The following is a 23,514-nucleotide window of genomic DNA, read 5'->3' as shown; positions in this document are numbered from 1 at the left end:
CTGTTTTGTCTACACATGGAGGGCTGCTTTAGCTCCCTTTGAGGAGTTTTCTATGTTAGGGTGAGTCCATACTGTCCTTGTTGAAGCTGGAGGTACAGCTGTGGAGTGTTTCTGTGTTTCTTTGAACATAGGAGAAAAGCAGAGAAAAGCAGCTGATGGCACGGTCAGTCTTGAGTTTGTTGCAACATGCTCTGTCAAAGGCTTTGCTGTTCTTCTAAGGAATGTAAGAATATTCATGACCACTAAAGCTCCTGTTTGGTGGGTGGACAAGTGTTTGGGAGGCTTTCCACAGACTAGCAACCATCAACATTGTCAAGTAATCTCTGAGCAGAGGTCTGTGCAAGGGTATTTCTTGACTCTGCTCCTATCACTACTTTCTTTAAAAACTCTAGTGATGGAGTGGAAAATAAGTTGTTAAGAAGTAGCTACTGCTCCAATACATCAAAGAAGAAAGACCAGTAAGGAAAGGTGCCATTTTTTGTTCTTTTTAAAATAATTTCTTTTTATTTTTCTGCTTAGGCAATTTTATGGCAGAACTGCTATTAGGAACAGACCTATTTAACAGGTAAACCTACAAAGACTTTTGAAGAATGTCACATTACAGACATTTGTTCTCTATTCTTGTAAAGCACTTCATTAAAAACAGAGGCACAAAATGCTCTTGTAGTGAGTAGTCTTTTGCATTTAAGCAGAAAAGTGTAGCTAACAGAGCAACACTGCTATTAAATCAGTCTGATTAAAAACAATATGACAATATGAACTTAGGCTCTTTGAGAATACATTTATTTTGGCTGTAGAAAAGTACCTACTTCAGTTGTTTATTAATAGCAAAACATGTTAAGGAAAATTTATGGCAGGATGGTGGGAGTTGATAAGGAAACATCACATTTGCCCCTTCTGTAAATAAAAATAATTCCAAGCAACTATCCAGAGACAATAATTTCTTGTTAAAAACTGCCCCTGGTCACTGAAAAGCTAATGGTAAATTTTGTGAAACTTCTGAAACTGGAAACCTGATTTTACATTTTTTAAATTTGAGTTAAGCAAGAAAACAGACTGCATCTTTATCCCTTGCTTTAGCAGTTCTTGGTGTTATCTGACTTTTAGAAACAAAGCTAAATGCTGAGGGTCTGTGACTCATCTTCTTTTCAGCCTGAGCCAACTCCCGCTTCAGTATATGTATGCTTGTTTCTTTATACCATGACTTTTTCCCTCCTAAGTTAGTCATTGTTATCTCTTGGCACAAGTGAAGAGGTTAAAAACGTCAACAAGCATGAGGCATGCTAAAAACATGCAAACAAACCTCCCATGTAATCTTCCAAACCCCAGAGTGTTTCCATTCCCATTACTTTGTTGTTCATGAACCCATCTGATCTTTTGATCATATCCTGATGGAGGGAGCAGGGAGGTGAATTCCAAGGCAAGGGTTTATTGACCAGGAATAATGGCCTAGAGGCCCTCTTCAGTTAACTTCTGCTGGTGTGTCCAGTTTCCAAAAAGGACATTATGACATTGCATAAAGAAAAACCAGAAAATAGATTAAATAGAGGTGAAAAATTTCTGTTCTTTTTTTGAAAGCTTTGCATTTTGAAGAAGTCTCTGTGTGTGTATCTATGTACCAAGCAGTTTTATAAGCTCCTTTCAATTTTGGTACAGTTATTTCTAGTGCTGGACAAGCTACCAAAACATAGTTAACCCACAGGCTTAGGTTAGTTTGGATAAAATGGATGAAGCCCTTGTGGTTTGTGATGGTTGTTCCATTGAGATAAGGATGGTTTGAAATCACCTCTAAAAAACAGTGTGGGAAAGGATGGAGCAGTGAGCAAAGTGATGGGAGTGAGCATCAACTGTTTTTTGAAGACAGAGTATCTCAAAATGAAGGTCTCTTGCAGTTAGCGGTGATTTGCCATCAGTCTGCTCTAGGGCCTTGCTGCAGAATACGTGATGGAGCTGGATGGGCTTTGGAGATTGTCATGGTGAAGAAGTTGGAAGAGTTTGAACAGAAATTGCCTACTTTGCCCAGGCTGCTTTGCTGAATTTATGAGAGTAAACTGAATGTCCCAGCAGTTTGTTAGGATGTCACTGACATCTTGCTTTTTGTTAGTGTTCCTGAGAACACTAGAATATCTCTGTTGCTCTCTGACAGATCAGTCACTCTGGAGGGAGCAATGCCATACACTTTGGATAATTTTTCTTTCCTGATTTCAATCTAAATTATAATTTTCCATGTGCATATTGCTTGAACCAACTTTTCAAGACAGCAGTTCCCCATCTCTCCCACCTCCTGCTTTGCGTAGGTCACGAAACATTTGCTGACTTAAAATGATGTTTATTAGTGACTTTGAAAACTGAGTAGGCTGGTAACTAGGATACAGTGGATAAGTGAGAGGAGGGTAACAGCATTTTGAAGTGATCATTGTTGCAAGCATTGGCTGTGATGCAGAATATTGAAGAATAAGAGAGTTAATTCTCTTTGCCCCTAGGTCTGAAAAAATTTGGTCAGTCTTTACTTCCTTTTATTCTCATGGGACAAAGCATGCCCTCAAGGATCTTAGGATAAAGATTTAACATGGTTGAGGCAGAAGAAGGTTGCTCAGTTCTATGTTGTTGCTTTCCATGGGTAGATAAAGGAGGACCCTGAAGAGCCCTCAGGGCTCTGGACACTGGTCCAAGGGCAAGAAGGGTGCATCTTCAAGCAGCACACAAAATGCATGAGCTGCTCCTTAGTCTGGTAACCAGAAGCTCCTCCAAGTGTGCTGTTCCTAGCGCTGGCTGCCAGGCCTGGCTGTCCTCAGGTGGTGGAAATGTGACCCTGCAGAAAGGCAGTGATGTGTGAGTCCTTTCCTCTGATTGTACTGTGGGTCTGCTGGCTCTTTGAGGTTGCTGTGTTCAGGATACACTCAGCTGTACTTTGGCTGTGAGTAATGCAGAGGCTATTCTGCTTTTCTTTTGTATGCCCTGGTCACACAACTGATAAGCAAGCTCCTGTTCACATTGTGTCCCTCTGCTTCACTCTTACGTGTTCTAATGAGCATTTCTTTAAAAATAGTTACAGTGCTACTGCTGCTGTCTCCAGTGAGGGATGAGGTGCTCTCCTGGGTGGTTATCTCAGATTCTGCAGGTGCAGGCTGCCTCGTGTATATTTTGAAGCAGCCTTGAAAAAGTCATCCACAACTTTCAAGCCAAAAAACTTCTGGTTTAAAACAACAGTTCTCTGGAGGAGTAATTTTCCTTTCAGCACCTGATGTACAGAGGTCTTTTGAAACCTTAGAGAGTTCAGCCTCTTTGTCAAGAGACACATCTTACACAGACATGTGTGTTCAGTTTCATAACATGCAATTCACCTCAGATCCCTGCTCTGCTGTAATACTGTGGACTTTTTTCCACTGCACACATGTTTTTCATGCTAATTAGACTCAAGCAGTTTTCTTCTTTTGCATATGCTTTTGAGTATGAGAATAAGATTGACTAGGATATAGATATCATATGGTGGGACTTCTGTTGGGATGGAAAACTAGATAATAGTTGCAAATGTAATTAAAGGTTAATTAATTCAGATAATTTAATCAGATGTAGAAAGTAGAAAAATCTTCTAATCGTTTGACTCTCAAATTGTGAGGGTTTTTTTCTATTTATGGAGTAGCATCTTTCTTTTGTAGGGGAAAATGTGCCTTAAAAATAATTTAAAGTCTTTATAATGCATTTTTAAAAATAGAAGAAAGGGAGAGGAACTTTCTGCTTTAAATGCCAGGTCTAGTTTTGCTGGAGGGAAATTATCGACATCATGGAGGACAACAGACTGATGTGGGACAAATTGAAGCAAGATTTTTTTGTTTGTTTGTTTAGTTAGGCTGCCTAGAATAGTTTTTTCACAGGTACTTTCTCCACAAAAGATTTAGTGCAACACAGTTTGATATATTGTTTTTCTGTGAATTTGAGTGGGGTTATCATTTCAGAGGATGTTAATCTTGCCATAGTATCTTGTCAAATTTTGTGGCTTTTTGTTTAAACTGACTTTGGCTGTGCATCTGAATGTAGTCTAAGCCTGAGGAGAGGTGCAGGGATCACTTCTGAAGGCCCATGCTGTCTTGGAAATAAGTAAAAAATGCAGAGAGCCCTAATAGGACATATTTCATTTGTGATATTTTCAAGTGTCTTTTGTTGGACCAAGGCCCAACCTTTCAAAACTGGAGGTCAAAAAGAGAAAATTCTCTCGTACCAGCTGGAAAATCGCATGAGATAAAGAAAACCCTTCCCCATAGGGATCAAACTTCCTATAATAGTAGGAAGAATTACTTGTAGACTTAATTAAATTTAGAGTGACTAAATCTGCAGCAAGAAAATTTAAAATAATACAGCATAAACCTGATGTGACATATCCATGTGCTAATAATATCAAATGTGTGCAAACAATTGTTTGTATGAATAAAGAATGAAAATAAAGATATATATCAGAAGAAAGGCAGGTAATTAAATTTAAGGATAAAGAATAAAATTAAGGAAATCTGCCTCATTAGGGTGAAAGTCTTGCCTCACTTGAAAGGCTGTGTTCCTTTCTTGAACTTATTTTCACAAAGGAGGTTCCTGTCTAAAGATGTCTGAACTGCATCTGTGACCTTGTTCGGGTGCTGAGAACATCTTTTACTTTCTTATGAGATTAATTTTTACAACATATGTCATTTGTATTTTTTTGGTTTTGATTTTATAATATTAAGAAAATTTTACATCTCTTAGCTACTTGACACTTGAGCAATTTTACTGAGGCAAAAAGAAATACACAAAACTCCCCTGTCTTCCATATATATTTTCTGATTCTGTAACCTCTCAGTCTGGTGAGAGCTAAATTTACCTTAGCAGCTTTTAGTGGTTGCTCATGTATTCTAGACTCTTCATGTTCGAATCATATTCCATATCTAGCAGTTATTGCACACTGCTTTCCACGTTGCCTTATGTGCCAAGCAGTTGGGATTGAATGATAGACATGCAGTGGTTTCTGCTACATTGAAAAATTCAGATATTTTTGAGCTGCTGTGTTTCTCAGGTCCCTTCCCATCTCAGATGTGACAAACCTCCCTTTGGAGTGGTTTGCACTTGAGTTTTCATTTTTTCCTGCTTTAATGGCCAGACTAAAGATTTGAAAGGTGATCAGAGTTAGTAGATCTCATTCTGCAGACTGTTTGAAGGTGCTGGTAGCCAGTTCCAAGTCTTTCTGAGGCTTTGCCAAGAGCACTTGAGGAGTTCCTGATCTATTTTGCCAAAAAATTACTTGTGTGATCTAAGGGAAAGCTTTATTCTTTCTTTGCGTATTGAGTGCTTTTCGGCTCTCTGTACAGCAAGGCTTTGGCTGCTTCATGAAACTGAAGTAGTTATGCTTTAATAGTTTTCCCCTACAAAAAAGTAAATTACAGCTGTTCTTCTGGAAGTGGTTAAGAACTCCCACTCTCTGGTTCATAGTAGGTTGGCACTGGTTTGTGCCAAGAGCTACTGTCAGTGAAACTATTATTGTTCCCAAGAGGTCACGTAACGGAGCGCTGCCAACACAAACCACAGCGCTGCAGATCCTCAAACTGTTAAGGCTGTAATGCAAAATTCTTTAAGCAGAGCTTGTTCACCCACCCTCAAGGCTGCTCCTGCTCTCAGAGAACCTCGGAAGCAAGAAAAGCAGAAGTTGGCAGTTTTACTCTAGATTTGTTGTGTTTTAAATGTCCTATAGGTATTTGAACTTGGAGTGGGGCTGCCCTGGGTACGTGGAGGAGAGCTTGTGAGCTTCTAGCCCTTAGCTGGTTGCAGATTTTTACCTGTGGGTATCAAAGTGCTTCCAGAGCCTGCTCATGGTCGTTCCCATTGCATGGGAAGGGAAATGCCTCACTGAAGGTGGTGACCACACCATGTTCAGGAATAAAACTGAGGTACACTGAACAGTCTGGTGCTTTTCCCAGTGGGCCATTTGTAAAATCAGAAAATCAGTTTCAAGAAACAAAGAGGAAATAGTTTGAATGTCTTGTACCAGGAAGGAGTAACTGCTCTCCTAGAAGGAAAAAGGGTTGGGAAATTACTGGATGACCTACCTTCTTGTGCAGGCAGTGGTAAAAGCAGGGCTCTCTGGGAGCAGGGACATAAAATTATAGGGACATTAAAAACATACCTTTGTGCACTTGTACACACAATCATGGACAATCTGTGTGCAACCTATTAAAAGAAAACTTTAAAAAGTTGTCAGAAAGACAGGCATTTTTCGAACAGTAAGCTAATGCAATTTACTGGGAGGTATTTTCATAAATCATAATCAGAGCACAGAATTTTAATTTTGACTTTTTGTACTTGAAATATTAAAGATCCTTTAGTTATTGAAAACTATAAAAGTGTGTCTTTAATTACAAATTGCTTCTGAATGAATTAAGATTTTAATGGATTTTCTTATTCAATAATATATGCACTCTATATTGACATTTTTAGCCATTTGTCGTCATCGTTCACAGCTGATTTGCTGACTATTTGCTAATATTTGGGGTTTTGTTCCTGCATCTGCATTCACTGAAATAGCTGCAGCAATCTTGGATATTTTTGCCCTTCTGCTGTTTGCTAGAGTTCTTGTGGCAGAGGTGAGCATTCTTGCAGCTGGGTTATGGGGGCAGTTCATCTGAAGGCTCCTGAGCCTGTGCTGGCAAAAATCAAGTACCCAGCCATGCTGGTTTTGCCTGACACCAGAGAGGGAACGTTTGAACTTACACCTACGTGGTGGGTGGTTGGTAGTGACAGGCAAGATGAATCACTTAACTGATTGTCTGCTTTAAAATTTTTATTATATTCCATCTCTGAGAAATGTGGCTTGCTGAAGGTCAGGTTCTGGCACCACTATTATCTGCAGTGATGTTGACAGCTGGGGTACCTCAGCAACTGAGACCTGGCACAGTGGGTGATGTGACAGGGAAAAGTTTTGGTGGAAGGCTAACATGAAAATGTGTGATTTTAGGAGCCTCTTTTTAAATGCAGAATGTACCTAGAAATGTACTTCTGGTTGCCCTGAAGCTCCATAGAGCTTTTTCTCCCTTGCCTGGTACAGCCAGTTGGACTAGCAGAATTGAATTGTCTGGGAGTGATGGAGCCAGAGACAATTACAGAAATATTTGGGTGCTAAGGGAACTCCAGGAGATTGTTTGATCCAAACCCTGCTCTGTGCAGGACAAAATTCAAAGCCAGAGAAATTGTGCAGGATGCTGTCTGGTAAAGTTACAAAAACCGCAGGAAGAAGATTTTATAATCTGAGCATTTATTCTTGTTTTTGACACACAATTTTCCGCATAAATTTCTTTTTACTAATGCATGCTTGTAAGTAAGGCTTCCTGGCTTTCAGAATGCCTTTGCTGCTTTTTTTTTCATTTGGAAATGTGTCATGAGAAGTTATTTTGCTGACAACACAAGAAACATGTCAACAGAGGTACTTTGAAAAGCTTTTAAGAATGCAGACAATCTGCGTTTTCCTACTCCTGATCTCTCTTTTAACTGTTTTGTTGGTGTCTTCATTTAGATTTATCTGAAAATTAGCAGTGACCTGTCACTGGGAACATTAACTGTAGTGTGAAACATCCAGTGTACATTCTTTTGAATGCTCCAAGTAGTGTATTATCAAATTATAACTTACATCATTAGAAATATTAGCTGCTACAAAAATTTTTAGCAATCGTTGAACCACCCAACCCATCTACTCCTATGTGTTGCCCTCCAGATCAAAACCAGACCAGATGCTGTTGGCCAGGGACACAAGGGTAGATGACAAAAAACATCTACTGTATTTATTAGGTGCTAAGTTTTAAAAAAATATGCAGTACAGCAATATTGTTAAATGTTTATGGTGACAGTCTGTACAGTGCCTATTTTTTACTGGAAGAAAGGGAGAGTACTGCTTTCCTGTGAAATGTTGCTGACAGCCAGGAAGAATGAAATGCACTGGGAATTTTCTAAGGTAGCATTAGGAAATGTATGGTCAAACTGGCAAATGAGAGCACAAATGCTGCAATAAAGTTTAGTTAAGGAAGGAACATGAATAGACAATTAAGTGTACTCTGCATATTTTAATGTTATATAAAGTGTGATAAAAAGCAGTAAAATTCTAATTCTTTCTTTTCATATTTAATGAAATCTCACTGCAAACATTGTATTAGCATATGAGTTGAAAATGTCCATTCTCTCTTTATAAGAAAGAGAAATCTTGTTTAAACTCTCTTTCTGTATTACAAACTATGCCCAGGCAGTCTACAGTTGTAGATGACATGGGTATTGTGTTTTCTTCAGCTGATGCATTTATGTGAACATGGAGTTCACATGGTGAAGTTCCCCATGCTGACACCCTTGAATTTTGTATTGTCATTTTTTGCAAGCGTAGTTAACTTCCTTTTTATGTTGACAAAGCAGTGTCTCTGCTCTGTCAACATAAAAAGGATTTATTAGATGTGCTTTATGCCATCATTCCTTGGATAGTTTTAATGTAGCATAAACAAATGCTTCCTCTGAGCACAGCTGTCCCTGCCTGCCTCCCTCCTTGTCCCACAGCCTCGCCTGTGCCCCCGCTGCTGCCTTGCTGGGGATTGTGTTTGTGTGGCTCCCCAGTGACCCCCCCAAGGGAAACCATCTCTGTTGAAATGAATCTCTGTTTAATGAGCCTATTCAAAGCCATTGGCCCTTTGACTTGGTTCAGGACGTGGCTTCATGGACAGGTGTGGAAGCACAAAGGAGAAGAGTGGCAGGAATGGGAAGCTGAAGCAGGAGGTGTAGAGAGGACATGACCTGCTTGTCAGCAGCTTCATTTCAGGGTACTGAATCTGATCATGGAACTCATTATTAGCAGGAGGGCGGCTGTCTCCTTTCTTTAGTCACATAAAGTTCCTAACCAAGGTACCCCCTTCTGCTGGCTCACCACTCTTCCCTTTCCCTCAATCCAGGTGGGTGTCAGGATGCTGCAGCTTTGTTTGAGGCACAGGATACAGATGGAGGAGCCTGTGTTGGTGCCTTCCTGAAGCTGGATTTATCCTGGGCTTTTTGCCGTGGTAGGACTGAGGAAAAGGGAGGAGAGAAACCAGCCAGCCCTGCCATATTGTCTTCTCTGCTATTCTTTTCTTTAATTAACTTCTTTTAGGAATAGAAAAGGACATTGAAAATAAATTTTGCTCTTGGACACTAAATTACACTCCTTGCTAGGCTCCAGCGGCTTTGAAAGTGGATGGTTTATGCCAGATAAAGTAAAAATTAGTTTTGTTTGAAGCACAAACCCATTCAGCCATATTTAGTTTGCTAGGTACTGGAAAATAAAGAAATGCTTCTAAATGCATAGCTTTCCTAACTGTCACTGACTCAGAAATAAGTCTTTAAACATAAAGAGCACTGCTTGTCTTTATAAAGAGCATCCATTTTCTTCTCACATTTCTTTCTGTTTTGGAGGAAGTGAGAACGAACCATGGGTTGTGGGTTTCCCCTTCATGAAATAACTTATTTTCTAAGTTCTTTTTCTACAGAAAACAGATGACAATACCTCCTTGGTTTTCTTTCATTAGTGACTCATTTGGGTTTCTCCAGAGAGCTCTTCAGGCTCATCTGGGAACCCTAAATTGCAAGCTCTGCTGAACACAGATTTTTCTTTTTACAGCTTTTTGACCTTTTTATGCTACACCTAAGTGTATGAAGTTTAAAATGATCAGGAGAAGATCTTTCCTTTATAAAAAAGATCCTTTATAAAGGATTTTCTATTTAATCTTAAATAAATATTAATGCAGAGAACTGTCACGTTGGTTATTCTTCATTACCCGTGAATTCTGACAGTGGGTTTCAAGTGGAGCAGTGGGGGAAGGTTGTTTGTTACAAATATTATTGGCAGAAAGTCAGGCATATTCTATGATTTCATATGAATGATATCCACTGAAAGTCAGCTAGCTTCCCAACCAACTCTGCTTGCTGTGCCTTAGCAACAAGAAAAAATCTGTTGCCACATGGAAACGGATTGGGATTCATGACAACACTCCCTATATCCAGCCACCTTCAAACAACAGTAGCATTTCCTCTACTGAACACAACACCCATATCTTACTTCTGCTTGAAACAACTATCATTTAGACAGTAGCAGGTGATATCAAATGCAAAAAATTCAAAGGTGGCAAAGTGTTAAATCATATTGTTCAGTAATTTTTTGCTCCCTTCCCCCACTCCCTGCCTGGCACGAGTAAGCACTGGGAATAAATGGGCATTTACTCCTGCAGAAATGACTGCCTTCTTGTGTTGCAGGTTGAGAAGGGTGTGCCAGGCAGGTACAGCCCAGCTTTGCTTCAGGATTTGTGTTCGGATCAGGGCTAGAGTGGAAACTCTCTCATTATTGTAGCTTCTTGCTTTTAGCAACTCCAGCAAATCTTTTTGATAAAAAAACCCCATAGGTTTTATCAGTTCTAACAGTTGCAGTGGTTTCTGTCACTTTTATGGCATTATCATTGTCATGGTTCATAACAAGAGAACAAAATCTGGTTGGGACTCAAATAATTACTTTTTGATTTGTGCGTGGAGTGGGAGAGAAGCCTGAGAGAAATTAAGTAAATGCCTCTGGTGGATTTTTAAAATTTTTCCTGAGCCACTGTATTCTTAGAGCTGAATGATCATTGGAGAGAAAAGTACAAGCAGATTATTGTTTTTGAGAGTGAATTTGTATTCAGTTTTATTTGTGATCCTTTTCCATACGCTCTCATGGTTGGAATGTGGGAAGTTTCCAGCATGAGTACTTGTGAAAGTGTATTTTAGGTTTGGATGCTTGAATTCTTTTTGGATGTGTGTCTGAATATATAATTTCCTTTGTGATCACATTAGCCAATTTAGGATTCAGGTGTTGAGTAGTTGCAGAAATCCCCCTGTCAGGGAATAGAAATGATCTCATTACCAGGTAGTCTGTGCTACACCATGTGCATATCAAAATGAGATGATTTTTTGTTCAGGCTATTTATATTTAGGAAATAACAACACTGAAGCATTTGCTTAATTTTAACTATATTGAGTAATCCAGTTTGAAATGCACGAGTATTACACTAAATTCTTTAGGTACATACTGACAGTGCCCTGAAATTATAAACAATTGTTTTGTTATATTTGTGCATAACAAAAATGTTTCTAGAACTGCCCAGCAGCATGCAGTTGATCATGGGCATGTTTGCAAATTAAGCTCTGATCAAACAGATAAATATTGATGAGTGTGTTGTAAACTGAAAGCAGGTAAGCTTTGATTGCACATTGCAAATTCCAAAGCATGGAATATTATGCTCATATTTTGGAAACACAACCAGTTAAAAACCTAGATATTTGAAAAATCTGGAGTGAAAGCTTGAACAATTTACTGGGGAAGAAAAGCCATGATTCTGCCTTTCCTCATTTCTGTTAGTTTAAAAATAAATCCCACTTTAGAAGATTTAGTAAAAGGAATAATCCTGACTAAAATAGAAATCCTTCCTTCCCATTTTTGTCTTTTTTTCTCGCTAACTGCGCATGAGTATCAGATGCTCTTAGAAGAAAGGCAAAACATTTTTGTTCCATATTTGAAATTATTATTTCCCTACAATTTCTATAGCCTCTTTTGAGGTGTTACATTATGACTTGTAGTGTAGACAGGTTGCTGGCTGCTACCACTGCACTAAATCCCAGCTGAGGAAAGCACTTGAACTGGAGCTCGAAGCACTTTTACTCTGTTTCTTTCTGAGCATGCTGGTGATTAAATTGCTAGCAGATGTACAGAGCATTGCTGATGCTACTGTGACTGCAGTGCTGGCAATGGCAGAGATATCAGCAGTTGTTGGAACAGCTTGGGCAGGAGGCGAAGCACAAGCAACTTGTAGGCAAATCATTCTCCCAAGCTGAGATGGGGCCAAAGCAAAATCCCAGGTCTAAAAATAAGGAGTAAATTCAAATGTATCTCCAAAAGATATGACTAAATCCATGCTCTACAGTAGCATTAGCCCTTGAACAGAACATTAACCATGTTGTAGTAAATGCACAGGGAGTTGCTGTAGTGGACCCAGTTCAATGCTCTCCCAATGAAGGAACTAAGTCAGCATTTTACAGTAAGATACAGCTTGTTCTTTCTGATGGAGCCATTAGTATACTTTTTGTGTAGTATGTTGTAGGGTAATTTCTTTCCAAACCTCAAAAAAATCAGTTTGTGCCAATATATTAAAATAGTATCATTGATATCTTCACATGCTTAACTTTAAATAATGTCAGAAGTTCTTAGCTTGTGTTAAAAATAAATGTACAGTTGAAGCAATAACAATTTAAACTTAGGTATAGACTTTGCATAGTAGGATTAGTCATTAAATTAGCCTCTGCTTCTAAAACTCTACCTGTCATATTTAATTCTTTGGCTTATAGTTCTATAAGCTGACCATATAGATTTTAGATAAATATTTCCTTCTGGTTGTTTCTATTACTTGCTGTTCACTTTATTTTAATCCTCCCATTTTTTTCATGTCATTACTCTACTCCTGGTGATTTTAGTGATTTTACATACCATGGTAAACTCCTTTATAATGTTTCCCAATTTCAGACTAAATTTTCTGTGGTGTATTCAGATTTGATACTAGCAGACCTATTCCAAAACTTTCTCTGGGCCTCCTGTCCCAGCTGTCCTCTCCTGTCACATGCAGGTTGTGTTCCCAAGCTAGGATGATGCCATCCCTTTGCCATGTTCATAGTTCAGACTCTGGATCGTCCAGCCCACAGGGCCCGTCCCTGCCTCCTTGTTCCTGCATCCCCAGCAGGGAAAATAAGCTGCCTATGCACACCTACTCATGTGTGATGGGACAGCCCTTCTGGAGGACACCCAGTGCTCTGGATCTCCTGCACATGTGGTCTTCTGTCCCACCACGACACGTGCTGCCATAGCCCTGTCCTCTCCCTGACATGGGGCTTGGCAAAGCTTCTCCTCAAGCTGGTGAGGAGCACATGGGGATGCCAGGGTGGCAGCAGCTAGAAAGCAGCACTTGGCGTGGGCATCATTAACTGTTCCAAGGTAGTTTTTGTGAGAGATGAGCTGTTTGCCTGATGACTAATTAATTTCCTTTAAAAGCACATTTTGGCTCATTCTTAGAGTGATTTGCAAATGTATTTTCAATTGGTGTGTGTGTCAGAATAATTTTGGGAGAGCAGCCTATATTTACCAGATACCTTCAGGGAGCAGTGTGCTTCTCCAACAGAACCACCCAAAAGTTGGGGTCTTTGAAGATGGGCTGGACCACTTATCCAGTACCTCTTCCTTTCCTGTAGGCAACTGCCCAGTTTGTCCCCAACAGCCAAAGCAGTCTGCTAATAGAGTGTGCTCAGTACCTAATATTTATTGAGGTAAGTTTAAAAAAAAAAATAAGAAAAGAAAACAGGATCTATCATGGTAGCTAGGACATAAAAATCCTAAATTTCTGTGTTAATTTCAGCCTAACTGCAGCGAGTGTTTCAACATTACACAGGCTGCACTAGCATCAACATGAAAGATCATTTTTTCTATTCCAGAAAGCCACTTTCTGTTTTGTTCTACTTTCTCCTTTCCAGTTTCTACTTTCTTATGCTTTTAGAAATTTTGGGTGGTTGGGTGCATGGCAGGCTAAATGTGCTCTCATGGTCTCTCCAAAGTTTCATCTTTGCTCCACATTGATATGGGCCCAGGCTGCCACTGAAAAGCCATTGTCCTGTTCCTCCCTTGTCCCTTTTCAGGGCTGTGAATTCCTCCTGTCTTCTCTGTGCACCAGAGCTACCACTTTGTGGTCTGAAGGATAAACTAGAAATTTGGGGTTTTTTTCTCTACTGGTTTTCATCATCAGATACTTTTTGCAGACTCCTAAGAATTTCTTCCTAATATTTAATCTAAATTTACCCTATTTCAGTTTAAAATTATTACCTGTCGTGTCCTTTCACTACACTCCCTGATTAAAAGTCCATCTATGTCCTTCCCGTTGGCCCCCTTTAGATACTGGAAGATACTACAAGATCTCCCTGGAGTGTTCTTTTCTCCAGGCTGAACAACCCCAACTCTCTCAGCTTGTCTCCATGGGAGACGTGCTCCATTCTCATGATCAACTTAGTGGCCCCCCTCTAGACTTCCTCCAGCAGATCTCCCATTTTTATTATGCTGGGAAGCTGACAAATGGATGCAGTACTCCAGGTGGGGGTCTCACAAAAGTGGAGTAGATGTGCAGAATCACCACCCTCAGCTTGCTGCTCCTCCTTTTTTTGATGCAGCCCAGGATACAGTTGGGTCCTGTCCAGTTTTTCATCCACCAACACCCCCAAGTCCTTCTCCACAGGGCTGGTTTCAATCCACTCATCACCCAGCCTGTGTCCATGTTTGGGATTACCCCAATCCAGGCACAAGACCTAACACTTGGCCTTGTTGAAATACAGGAGGACTGCACAGGCCCAGCTCTCAAGCCTCTCTAGGTCTCTCTGGAATGAATGCCTTCCCTCTAGAGTATCAGTCACGCCAGACTTACTGAGGGTGCACTCAATCCCACTGTCCACATTCCCATGCTAACATGAGGATGTTAAATAATATGGTCCCTGAGGGACGCCACTCATCACTGGTGATCAAGCACAGCCATCAAACCAATGACCACAACTCTTTGAGTGGATCCGTTTCCTTATCCACTGAGTAGTCCATCTGTCAAATCCATGTCTCTCCATTTTAGTGAAAAGGATATGCATGGGATAGTATGAAATGTTTAGCACAAGTGCAGGTAGATGATGTCAGTCTCTCTCCTCTTATCCATCACCACTGCAACCCTGTTGTAGAAGGCAACCAAATTTGTCCTTTTTGCTGAGCTTCATCTTATGCTGTCATGTAAGTGCACACTGCAGTACCACTGTTCTCCCTGGGTGACCCTCCCTGTCCTCTGTCAGTGCCAGCCTGGGAAAGGAGCAGAGAGCAGGGAAATCAATGTATAAACTTTGACTGTGTTGCTGCAGTGAGAGAGGCTTGTGGAATGAAAGACTTGGACAGGAACCAAGAGAAGTGGTGGTATGTAGGGCTGCTGCAGAAGCGAGGTGTTAATGACATGCCGGCTAGGAAGAGTGAGTGGGATCCGAAGCAGTGTTGCGCTCTTCCAGCATCTCTGTTGGGCACAGGAGAGGGAAATTAGGCTTATATGTTGCAGTATTTCCATATGGAGCTGCTGTAATGCATGGAACTACACTAAGGTTTGTGATGAGCATGGAAGGGTAAACAGCGATAGATGCTTCTGTGGTTCCTTGTCCCTTCCCTTTCTAAAAATACAGGAACAAGAATACAGGGAGGAAAAAGCAGGTGGTGTTACTGAAATATGGATTCTGTAATTCTTACAGCATGTGAACGATGGGGTTCTTTTATGATTGAAATATACCAAGTGAGAATTAGATCCTTCTTAAAACAAGGAATTAATTATGCTGCTTAGAAGTTGGAATAATGTGAGGGAGCACCACATGATCTTCCTGTTGTAGTGCCAGTGCACCTCTACAACGTCTTCTTTTCCATTTCCAGGCTTATTTTAGGCAGTGTTTATTTGTGTCTTGAGTGGCTTGTAGTAAGATAGAAGTTGCAAGTAAGCATCAGTATAGACAATATCTTGTCTTTTAATAGAGACAATATATGGAAGGATCATGGTGAGTAAGAGTGGGTTAACCTGGTTCTTGTGGAGATGTTTATCCTGTCTCTGCCTTTCAGAGTTCTTGTTCAATGTGAATTTTATAATTTTAAATCCCAGTCTTTATTGATCAGTGGTAAGATTTTGGCATTTGCATTTCCCTGCTGTGAAGACTTGTTGATTTTCCTTTCTGTCTCCTCAAATATGAATCCTCTCTAATTTCATTGAGTGATCAGTTATTTTCATGTAATGTCAAGTAGAGCACAGAAAATTAGTCTTTTCTTTGTGCCATACTGCATAATTACATTATGTCTCTTGTAATCTCTCCTTTGTAAGGTAAATAATCACCGTCTTTTTTGTCTTTTCTCATATTAAAATTTATCAAAATCCTTTGTTACTCCTACTACTGTTACTGTCTGAGTCCCCTCTAACATTGGAGCATTCATTTCTTGAGATGCTGGTACCAGTGCAACGTGTGGCACTGCAGAGATAACGCTGATCTACATTAGTTACCTCCCTGCTGGTCACAATTTTATTCACCATTTATCCTAATTTCTTTTAACTACAGTTAAGAATTTCATTTAGAAGAGTGGTCTTCTTTGAGAAGGGTTCTGTGACCCTGAGGTGTCTTTACTGAATTGATAAAGTTTGCTTTAAAAGTATGTGCAATTACATTTTCTCCCTCTAGTACATGCTGATTTCAATGTTGAGCTCATCATTAAATTGTCTTTTCACCCAGTATTTTTTAGGCTTATCTTGAGATTCTTCACTGTCATTTTTGATGTTTCCTGACCCAATAATTGTGTGTTATCTATAGGCTTTGCCATCTTATTGTTCATATTCTTTTCTCGATCAAGAATAACTGTAATAGAAAACACAGAACTGAGTTTACCTTTTTCCTGATGTGAAACAATTATTATTTGAAGACGTATGTTAGACTATTCAGATGACTTGATAAATTCTTTTTATTTAGATTTCAATAGCTAAAAGACTAGATTGCAGCTACTTTATTTTTTTCCATGCAAAAACCATAACAAAACTAACAGTCTACTTATTATTTTACAGACCCTGTCCAGAAGAATTTCAAATCCCTATTTGGAAACTCCTTCCAATAAGGTACTTGTGAACCTTCTGTATAATTCTGTTTCATCAAACAACATGCAAGGAATGCTTCTGCTTCAGTTTAACTACTTATTCACAGCTTTGAAGATACTTGTGAATGTGACCTGAAGTTAAATCCAGTTCAGAAGTTATCATTTTGTGTGTGTGTGTTACAAATCACATCTTACTGAGTTTGCAAACTGAATTGTTGTTAATTCCAATGTGCACTTGCTTCCCAGTCACTTAAATGATAGCCACTGTTTAGCTTACTTTTACAGTATTTTCAGAATGCTGGTTTGCATGTCACAAGATTTTACTCTCTCAGGTCTCTTCTATATGCCTTAAAAAGTTCCTAAACATAGGAAGCAAATAAACAAAAAGATGAAACCAAACAGCATCAAGTTATTTCTTTGTGTCATTTGGTGTGTTTTGCTGAGATAGTGAGGAAATACCACAAAAGAAGGCCAAGGTAAATTCTTCAGTAAGGAGTGGTCCATGGAGTCTGGGTGGAACATGGTTTTATGGAAAACTGAGTTGGGTTCTGTTTGGACAGACACATCTGCAGCCTTGAGGTGCAGGGCAGAAATCAGGTGTGGGGAGATCAGAGCTGTCTCCATTCTGAAAGACCATATCCTCCTGGCAATGCATGGATGAACTGATCTACAGCTATCATAGGAAACCTCTAAAGGTTCTGAACAAAAATAAAAGACTATGAAATAGTCTTTCAGTGTGTATTAGATTTGAAATAAATTATTTAGCTGAAAAACATAGGAAAATATATTAATTTTAAACTGTATCCGTGCGATTTCGGAATGGTTCCTATGTCTCTGCTTTGCCAGAATAACAAGTGTTTTCATCATTTGTCTGTTGTTCAAAGGTAAAGCTGATGAATGGTTAAACCTCTCCTTTTCTAGGGCAGCAAATCTAAAATCAGCCCAGCTCGTGGGGCACCTGCAACCCATGATACAACTGGCAGAAGCTGGGGTGCATTTCCTTTGAGACTGGGTGCTTGCTTGTCATTTACCTGTGAAAAAGGCATTGCTCAAAGGGAGGGAGTGGACAGTGGCAAGGCAATTTACTACAGCAGGAATAAATCCCTGTTTGTCACAGTTTTCAATTTCTCTTTTCATTCAGATTTATGGAGAAAGTTCTTCCTGTGCTGGGAGAGCTCTCAGGAATATTTTTACTCTGCAAGCTTCTGACCTGATTAAAGACAGGGTGTACCTTACTGGCATTTGCAGGTAAATCAAAATAATTTGTTTTAATTAAGTTTAAGAGTTTTATTTGCATTTATCTATGCTCTGGTTTGACAAGAGAGTAAATTCTGAGTGATTCTGTGTATGTCACTAAGAATTAAAAATATTTTCTTTAAAAAATTTTATAAAGTCTCATGTGCCTTAATATCTTTTCTTACATTACAATGTCAGTTGTCAGAAAGCAGCAGTGGCCTGATTGTATATACATTAATTCAATTGCTTATGGTTTTCATATACGATAGTGTTTGTCAGTTATGTTTTTTGAAAAGAAATAGTATTCATTTCAGCTGTGGTTTGGAGTTATAAAAGAGCTTAATTGGATTCCAAGATTTAGTGACACAGTGATTTCTGTATGTAATTTATGGAATATTTCTGTAATGAAGTGATTTTCCATTTCTGTTGCATTGTAGCATAAATGCTTCCCTCTGTTTTCAATTACACCAAAATGTGCAGCTCTCTATTATAAAACCATTTGTTCACACCTGTGTTTAAGAAAAATGCACTACTTTTTTATTATTGTTTAAATATATACATCTACCAATAATATGAAAGACTAAGTCCATCCTTGAGTAGCACTTAAAGTTCTTACACATATTGTTCAGCTGTACTGATTATGGCATCTCCTTGGAAAGGAGATAAAAGGCTGAGGCTAGAAGCTGGATTTTATTTATCTCTTATGCACCTTTGGATGACGTGTATGCACCAAAAATTGATAAAAATTCTATTGCAAAGTATGCTACATGAATCAGGTATGTAAGGGAACTTGCTCATCTAACATAAGTTCCCTCATTATAGCTGGAGGTACCCCCTGAGGCTTGCCAACATAATTTCTTCTCTTGAAATGAATAGGTTTACAAAAATTAGGAATTGAGACAAAGAATTTTCTCTGCTGAACAAAAAGGCTGACTTTTGATAGCTTTAAAAAGAGCTCTTTATTATAAAAGAATGTTTGACCATTACTGTAGTTTAAGAAGTGATGTTTTGCTTATTTGCAGGAGAAGTTGTGTTGGATCAGAACTCGTAGACTGGCTTTTGGAGCAGTGCCCTTTTGTCAAGTGCAGATCTACAGCAGTTGGAGTGTGGCAGCTCCTCCTGGATATGGGCATTATATTGTCAGGTCAGTCCTGCCAGTACTTGCAGTGTGAGGAAGCCTTTCCCTTTCTCCTGCACAGGACAAGAGCTGTGGTTTTGATCAGAGGAGGGGAAGAAAATAAAGCACAGATTGATCCAATTTTCTTGCCGTTCTTTTTTCTGCTATCTTTTTGGGAGGCTCACTTCTGTGACCTTTCATTTCTTAAATACCAAAGATCAATCCCTTGTTTTTGGCAATTTCATTCCTTTTTTCATTCCTGTAATTGCCTATTATCAAGTTGCAGACAGAGTGCGTGTCTTTTCCAGGCTTTTTTTTTTTTTCCCCTCAAGCTATTTTTGGTTTCTCACAAGACAGCAGCTGTTTAGTTGCTGCAGATCATGGCTTTACTAGATGACTTCTGTTGCTATTAAGCTATTAATGATTTTCTTTTCCTCTCTGTTTTCCATAATTTTTAATTATGACGGGATGAGAGAGGATCCAGTTCCTTGAGACAGTGGTGAGGCCAAGTTCTACCCTGCTGTCTCCAACTCCCTCACCAAACTGAGGGATTTGGTCCAGCTAATGTGATTGCTGATAATTACACTGATACCTAGCCTCTGGATAGCTGGTGGATTTTACTTGGAGGCTGGAACTACTAAGGTAGCTCAACTCAGGTCATACTCCACCCTGGGGTCTGCGCTAGACACTTAACCTCTTTCTTATGAAAAGGTGAGGACTTATAGAAGATTTCTGCATATGTACACTGAAAGTGTACTTTCAGGTTTTCTTCAGCTAAACTGGCAGCATATCTGGTCATGCAGCCTCAGCAAGCGCCAAATGACTTGTTGCAGAAGCTTGTGATTTTGGCTTTGGACTCTGTTCTTTTTTCCTGATTAAATCAATTTTTTTTTCAGGGAAGACAACTGATACATCTTCTTATCCAGGTCTAGTGTGCAAATTGAGTAGAATTGAATTTCAGGAGAAGCTGGAATAATGATGGACTGTATCCCCATTACTGAACTTTGTTTACTAATGCCTGACCACTAGTGAAAATGGTTTAGAAACCAATGGATAGTGAGACTCAGAAATCTAACAAAAAAGAGGAAAGTTTTTATTCCATAAGTCTGAACTGATTCCAAAATTGATTAAACACTCATCAATCTTAATGCTTGAATTTCAAGATCCTGGAGATCTTTAAACTGAGGTTTTGGGGTTTTCCTGTTTGGATGCACTGAATTAAATGGAGAGGTCAGGATTGTTTCTGTGCTGAGTATTCATTCCTTTTGTCCTTTTGTGATGGTATAACTCAGTGTTAAGATCAAGTAATACAGAATGTGGTGGGAATCTTTACACGCTGGAAGTTTAAAGGGTATCTAATATTATTTTTTCTTACAGTGGACAGACAACTCTATTTTCAAGACAGTCATGCTTTCTACCAGTTCTCAGCAGATGAATGCACCTACCTTTTCTGTGAATTTGAGAAAGAGGAAGCATGGAAGAATGGAGTAAAGCTTCTAATTCAACTACTGCCACTATCTCCTCCCAGGATTGACGTGTGCAATCTGTAAGTGTGCATATACAGCTGTTTGCAACTTCTACTGACCATTTTATAGATGTCTGGCCTTATAATGACAGTTTGCCCCCAAATCACCTTGCAAATGAGACAGCTTTCTTTTGGGGGTCGAAAAATCTTGTAGAGATGTGCTTTTCATCTGAGAAGGTTGGAAGGGGTAGGAAAATGGAGGCACCTGACTAGAGGTTTTGGACATATTACAGTTTTTAGGGACTAGCTTGCTGTCTCTAGCTTGCTATATTACCTGGGCATGTGATTTTTTTGGTCTCCTCTTACATTTGGAGGTTTGGCATGAATTTGGCAGCAGGGATGCTCTGGTGATGATTGACTAGCAGATCAGATGCCCTTGTGATATGTCAGGATCAGCTTTCAGATGGATTGACAAGATGGGTGGAAATGTGGTATCTTCAGTCATTTGATTTTAATTTTCTACTATATGTTTGCCAGAGCTCTGTAAACTCACATAATTATTCTTTTCTGCAGAATATGCCTTTTAAGAGTTTTGCTTACTCTATGTCTCCCCTTTAACCTGACTATTGAATGTTATCATACTCTCTGTGCTCATGTGTCTGCACTCTAAGGTTGCCTGTTTAGAGTGGCTAGAAGGAAAACATAGTCATTTGTTCTGCAGTGAGAGGCCAAAATAGAGGAAAAAGGTGTTAGTGAAATCTCTGGAGGTTCATGACCATTTGTGCTTTAGTAAATCTGCAGGAGTTGGCCTGAACAGACAAGTTAAGTTAAATTTTTTCATTATTCCTAGCATGATGATCCTCAAACCCAATACTTTGGAGAACTATTACTCTGGCAGCACCAGAATTTATTCTCTTTGATGCCAAAGATGACACTTTCTTCTATGGGCACTTTCCTTCTCTACATATTAGCCTTTAAAAATGCTCATTCTGAGATGATGAATGTCCAGTAGAAATATTTCAAAGAAGCACAAAGTCCAAAGATCCTGTAAGCTGTTTCAAGCCCAGATTCTTAAATTCAGGCATGGTAGGGAAAAAACTCAGTAATTTCTCTACATGGTTCAGGGTGGAAACTTGATTCCCTTCCCTGTTGCTGACTGCCCTCACCAATCAAATATTGGCAGTTCTGGAGTGGATCTTCCCTTCAAAATGCATTTATTTGATCAGCTGGAATGAGTGTAGGCAAGTGACAGAATATGTCAGCAGCAGGACTGAATATGATCTTCTAAGCAGCTGATTCACATGGGAGAAAACCTTTGACTGTTTTTGCAAATAGAAATTTCTTGTCTTCCAGCCAACTCTGGTGCTAAACAATTTGTCTGTCCCTTAAATATCAGGGCATTTTGATCTTGATTTTAGTGGGAATTGGGATTTTTCTCATCACTGTAACTCAAACCACTTTTCATGGTTTGTGTCTCCTCGTTCAAAGGATTTGAATCAAAAGGGCAGAACAGATAGGTCATATTGATGTGTTACATGAAGGATGCTGGGTAGGAAAATGGATTGAAGGCTTTTTAGCTTCAAGTTTACAGTCTGCTTTGCAGTTTTATCATTTCAGTACAACTGTCATTTCCAGTGCAAGATGATCCCTGTCACATGAATTGAACAATTATTCATTAATGTACATTTCCAGCTCCTTCCTGCTCACATTATTCAAATTTGAGTTGAAGCTGGATTTCTTTTGGGAATATTGTCACTGAAAAATTGTTTTCTGGAGCTTTTACCTGTCAGATTGTGAGGGTGCTTTTTGAAGAAGTATATATTGTAGGAATTGAATTTTAAATAATGGTACACCCTTGAGGGAATGTGATATTAAAGCAGAAGGAGACTTTTCCAGTTTCAAAATTCTTCATGCTTGATGCAAATAATAAACTACTAAAACACAGTCAGAAAGGGAATAGGTGTGATGAGATGTTTGTTAAAGTTGTCTGACCTGGTTAAATAAAGCCATATACTCCTTTTCATGAGGAAAGAGAGCAATTCTAAAAACCTTTCCCTGCAGGGTTTGTCTTTTCTTGAATATATAAGCTGTTTTGCATACCATTAGAAGCACAAGATTTTTTTATAATTTAATATTTTTGTACTCATTTTTCTGTCTTAGCTTTTCCCACAATCTATATTGACTGCATTGACTCTGTATGTACATAGGGATAGAGAAATTCTTACTTCATTAATTAAATTCCCTGTGTTTGATGAGATCGGAAGCAGCTGCCTGCTTGTGCACCAGAAGGGAGCATTGGATGTCTCCTGGTGGTTCCAGAAGCCAGATGACCTCTGTCTCCTCTGCAGCTGTGGGCAGCAGCCTTGTGCTTGCCTGGGCTGCATCAGTGGGTCTCTGGAATACCATGGTTCTGCTCTCAGAACAGAAGGAGTCTGTAGACCTGAGTAGGCAGCAGCAGCTCTGGGGACTTCCTTCAGCAGCTATTCTGGAAACCCTGTTAAATAAACATAGCTCAGATTTGACTTGCTGTACAGATTTTTGGTGGATCTGTATTTGTTTCTGGGCAGTTTTAGCAGTGTTACCAAATTACAATAGAAAACTCTACAATGAAAATACTGTTCTGAAGTCTGAGATGTGCTTATGATTCCTGAAAAAATGCTCCGTGTTGGTCTTGGTGGAAATTCCTTACATTCAACATAACATTGGTGGGATTCACCATGGAAAACAAGTCAGGACATAGCAGGTTTTCAGCAGCTCATGCTAATCTGAAGGCTAATGTTGTGTGTATTCCACAGGATTCAGAGCCTGTAAATGATGTCAAATTAGATGGGACAAATGAAGAGGCTTCTTGGGGTCGTTAAACACCCAGTGTTAACCACAGTCATTCTACTTGAGCAGAAAACAAGTGAACATTGCAGTAGCCTGGGAACAAAAAATCTGAATTGAAAGCTCTGCCACGGGCTCCCTTACAACCTT

General features: G+C 39.3%; 1 protein-coding gene across 1 annotated transcript in view; it reads left to right on the top strand.

Annotated features, from left to right (window-relative positions):
* The window catches only part of RAPGEF5 (Rap guanine nucleotide exchange factor 5), a 157,100-nt gene that overhangs the window by 11,502 nt on the left and 122,084 nt on the right, over nt 1–23,514 (top strand). The window contains exons 2-5 of the mRNA XM_077175973.1: nt 16,692–16,742; nt 17,862–17,968; nt 18,979–19,100; nt 20,451–20,619. Of these exons, the coding sequence (XP_077032088.1) occupies nt 16,692–16,742; nt 17,862–17,968; nt 18,979–19,100; nt 20,451–20,619 (449 nt within the window). The remainder of the gene's footprint in view (nt 1–16,691; nt 16,743–17,861; nt 17,969–18,978; nt 19,101–20,450; nt 20,620–23,514) is intronic.

The sequence above is a fragment of the Agelaius phoeniceus genome, chromosome 1 (genome assembly GCF_051311805.1).
Source record: "Agelaius phoeniceus isolate bAgePho1 chromosome 1, bAgePho1.hap1, whole genome shotgun sequence".
NCBI classification, from domain to species: Eukaryota; Metazoa; Chordata; class Aves; order Passeriformes; family Icteridae; genus Agelaius; species Agelaius phoeniceus.
Note: the sequence above shows the minus strand (reverse complement) of the source record. Positions and strands in the feature narration are given on the sequence as shown.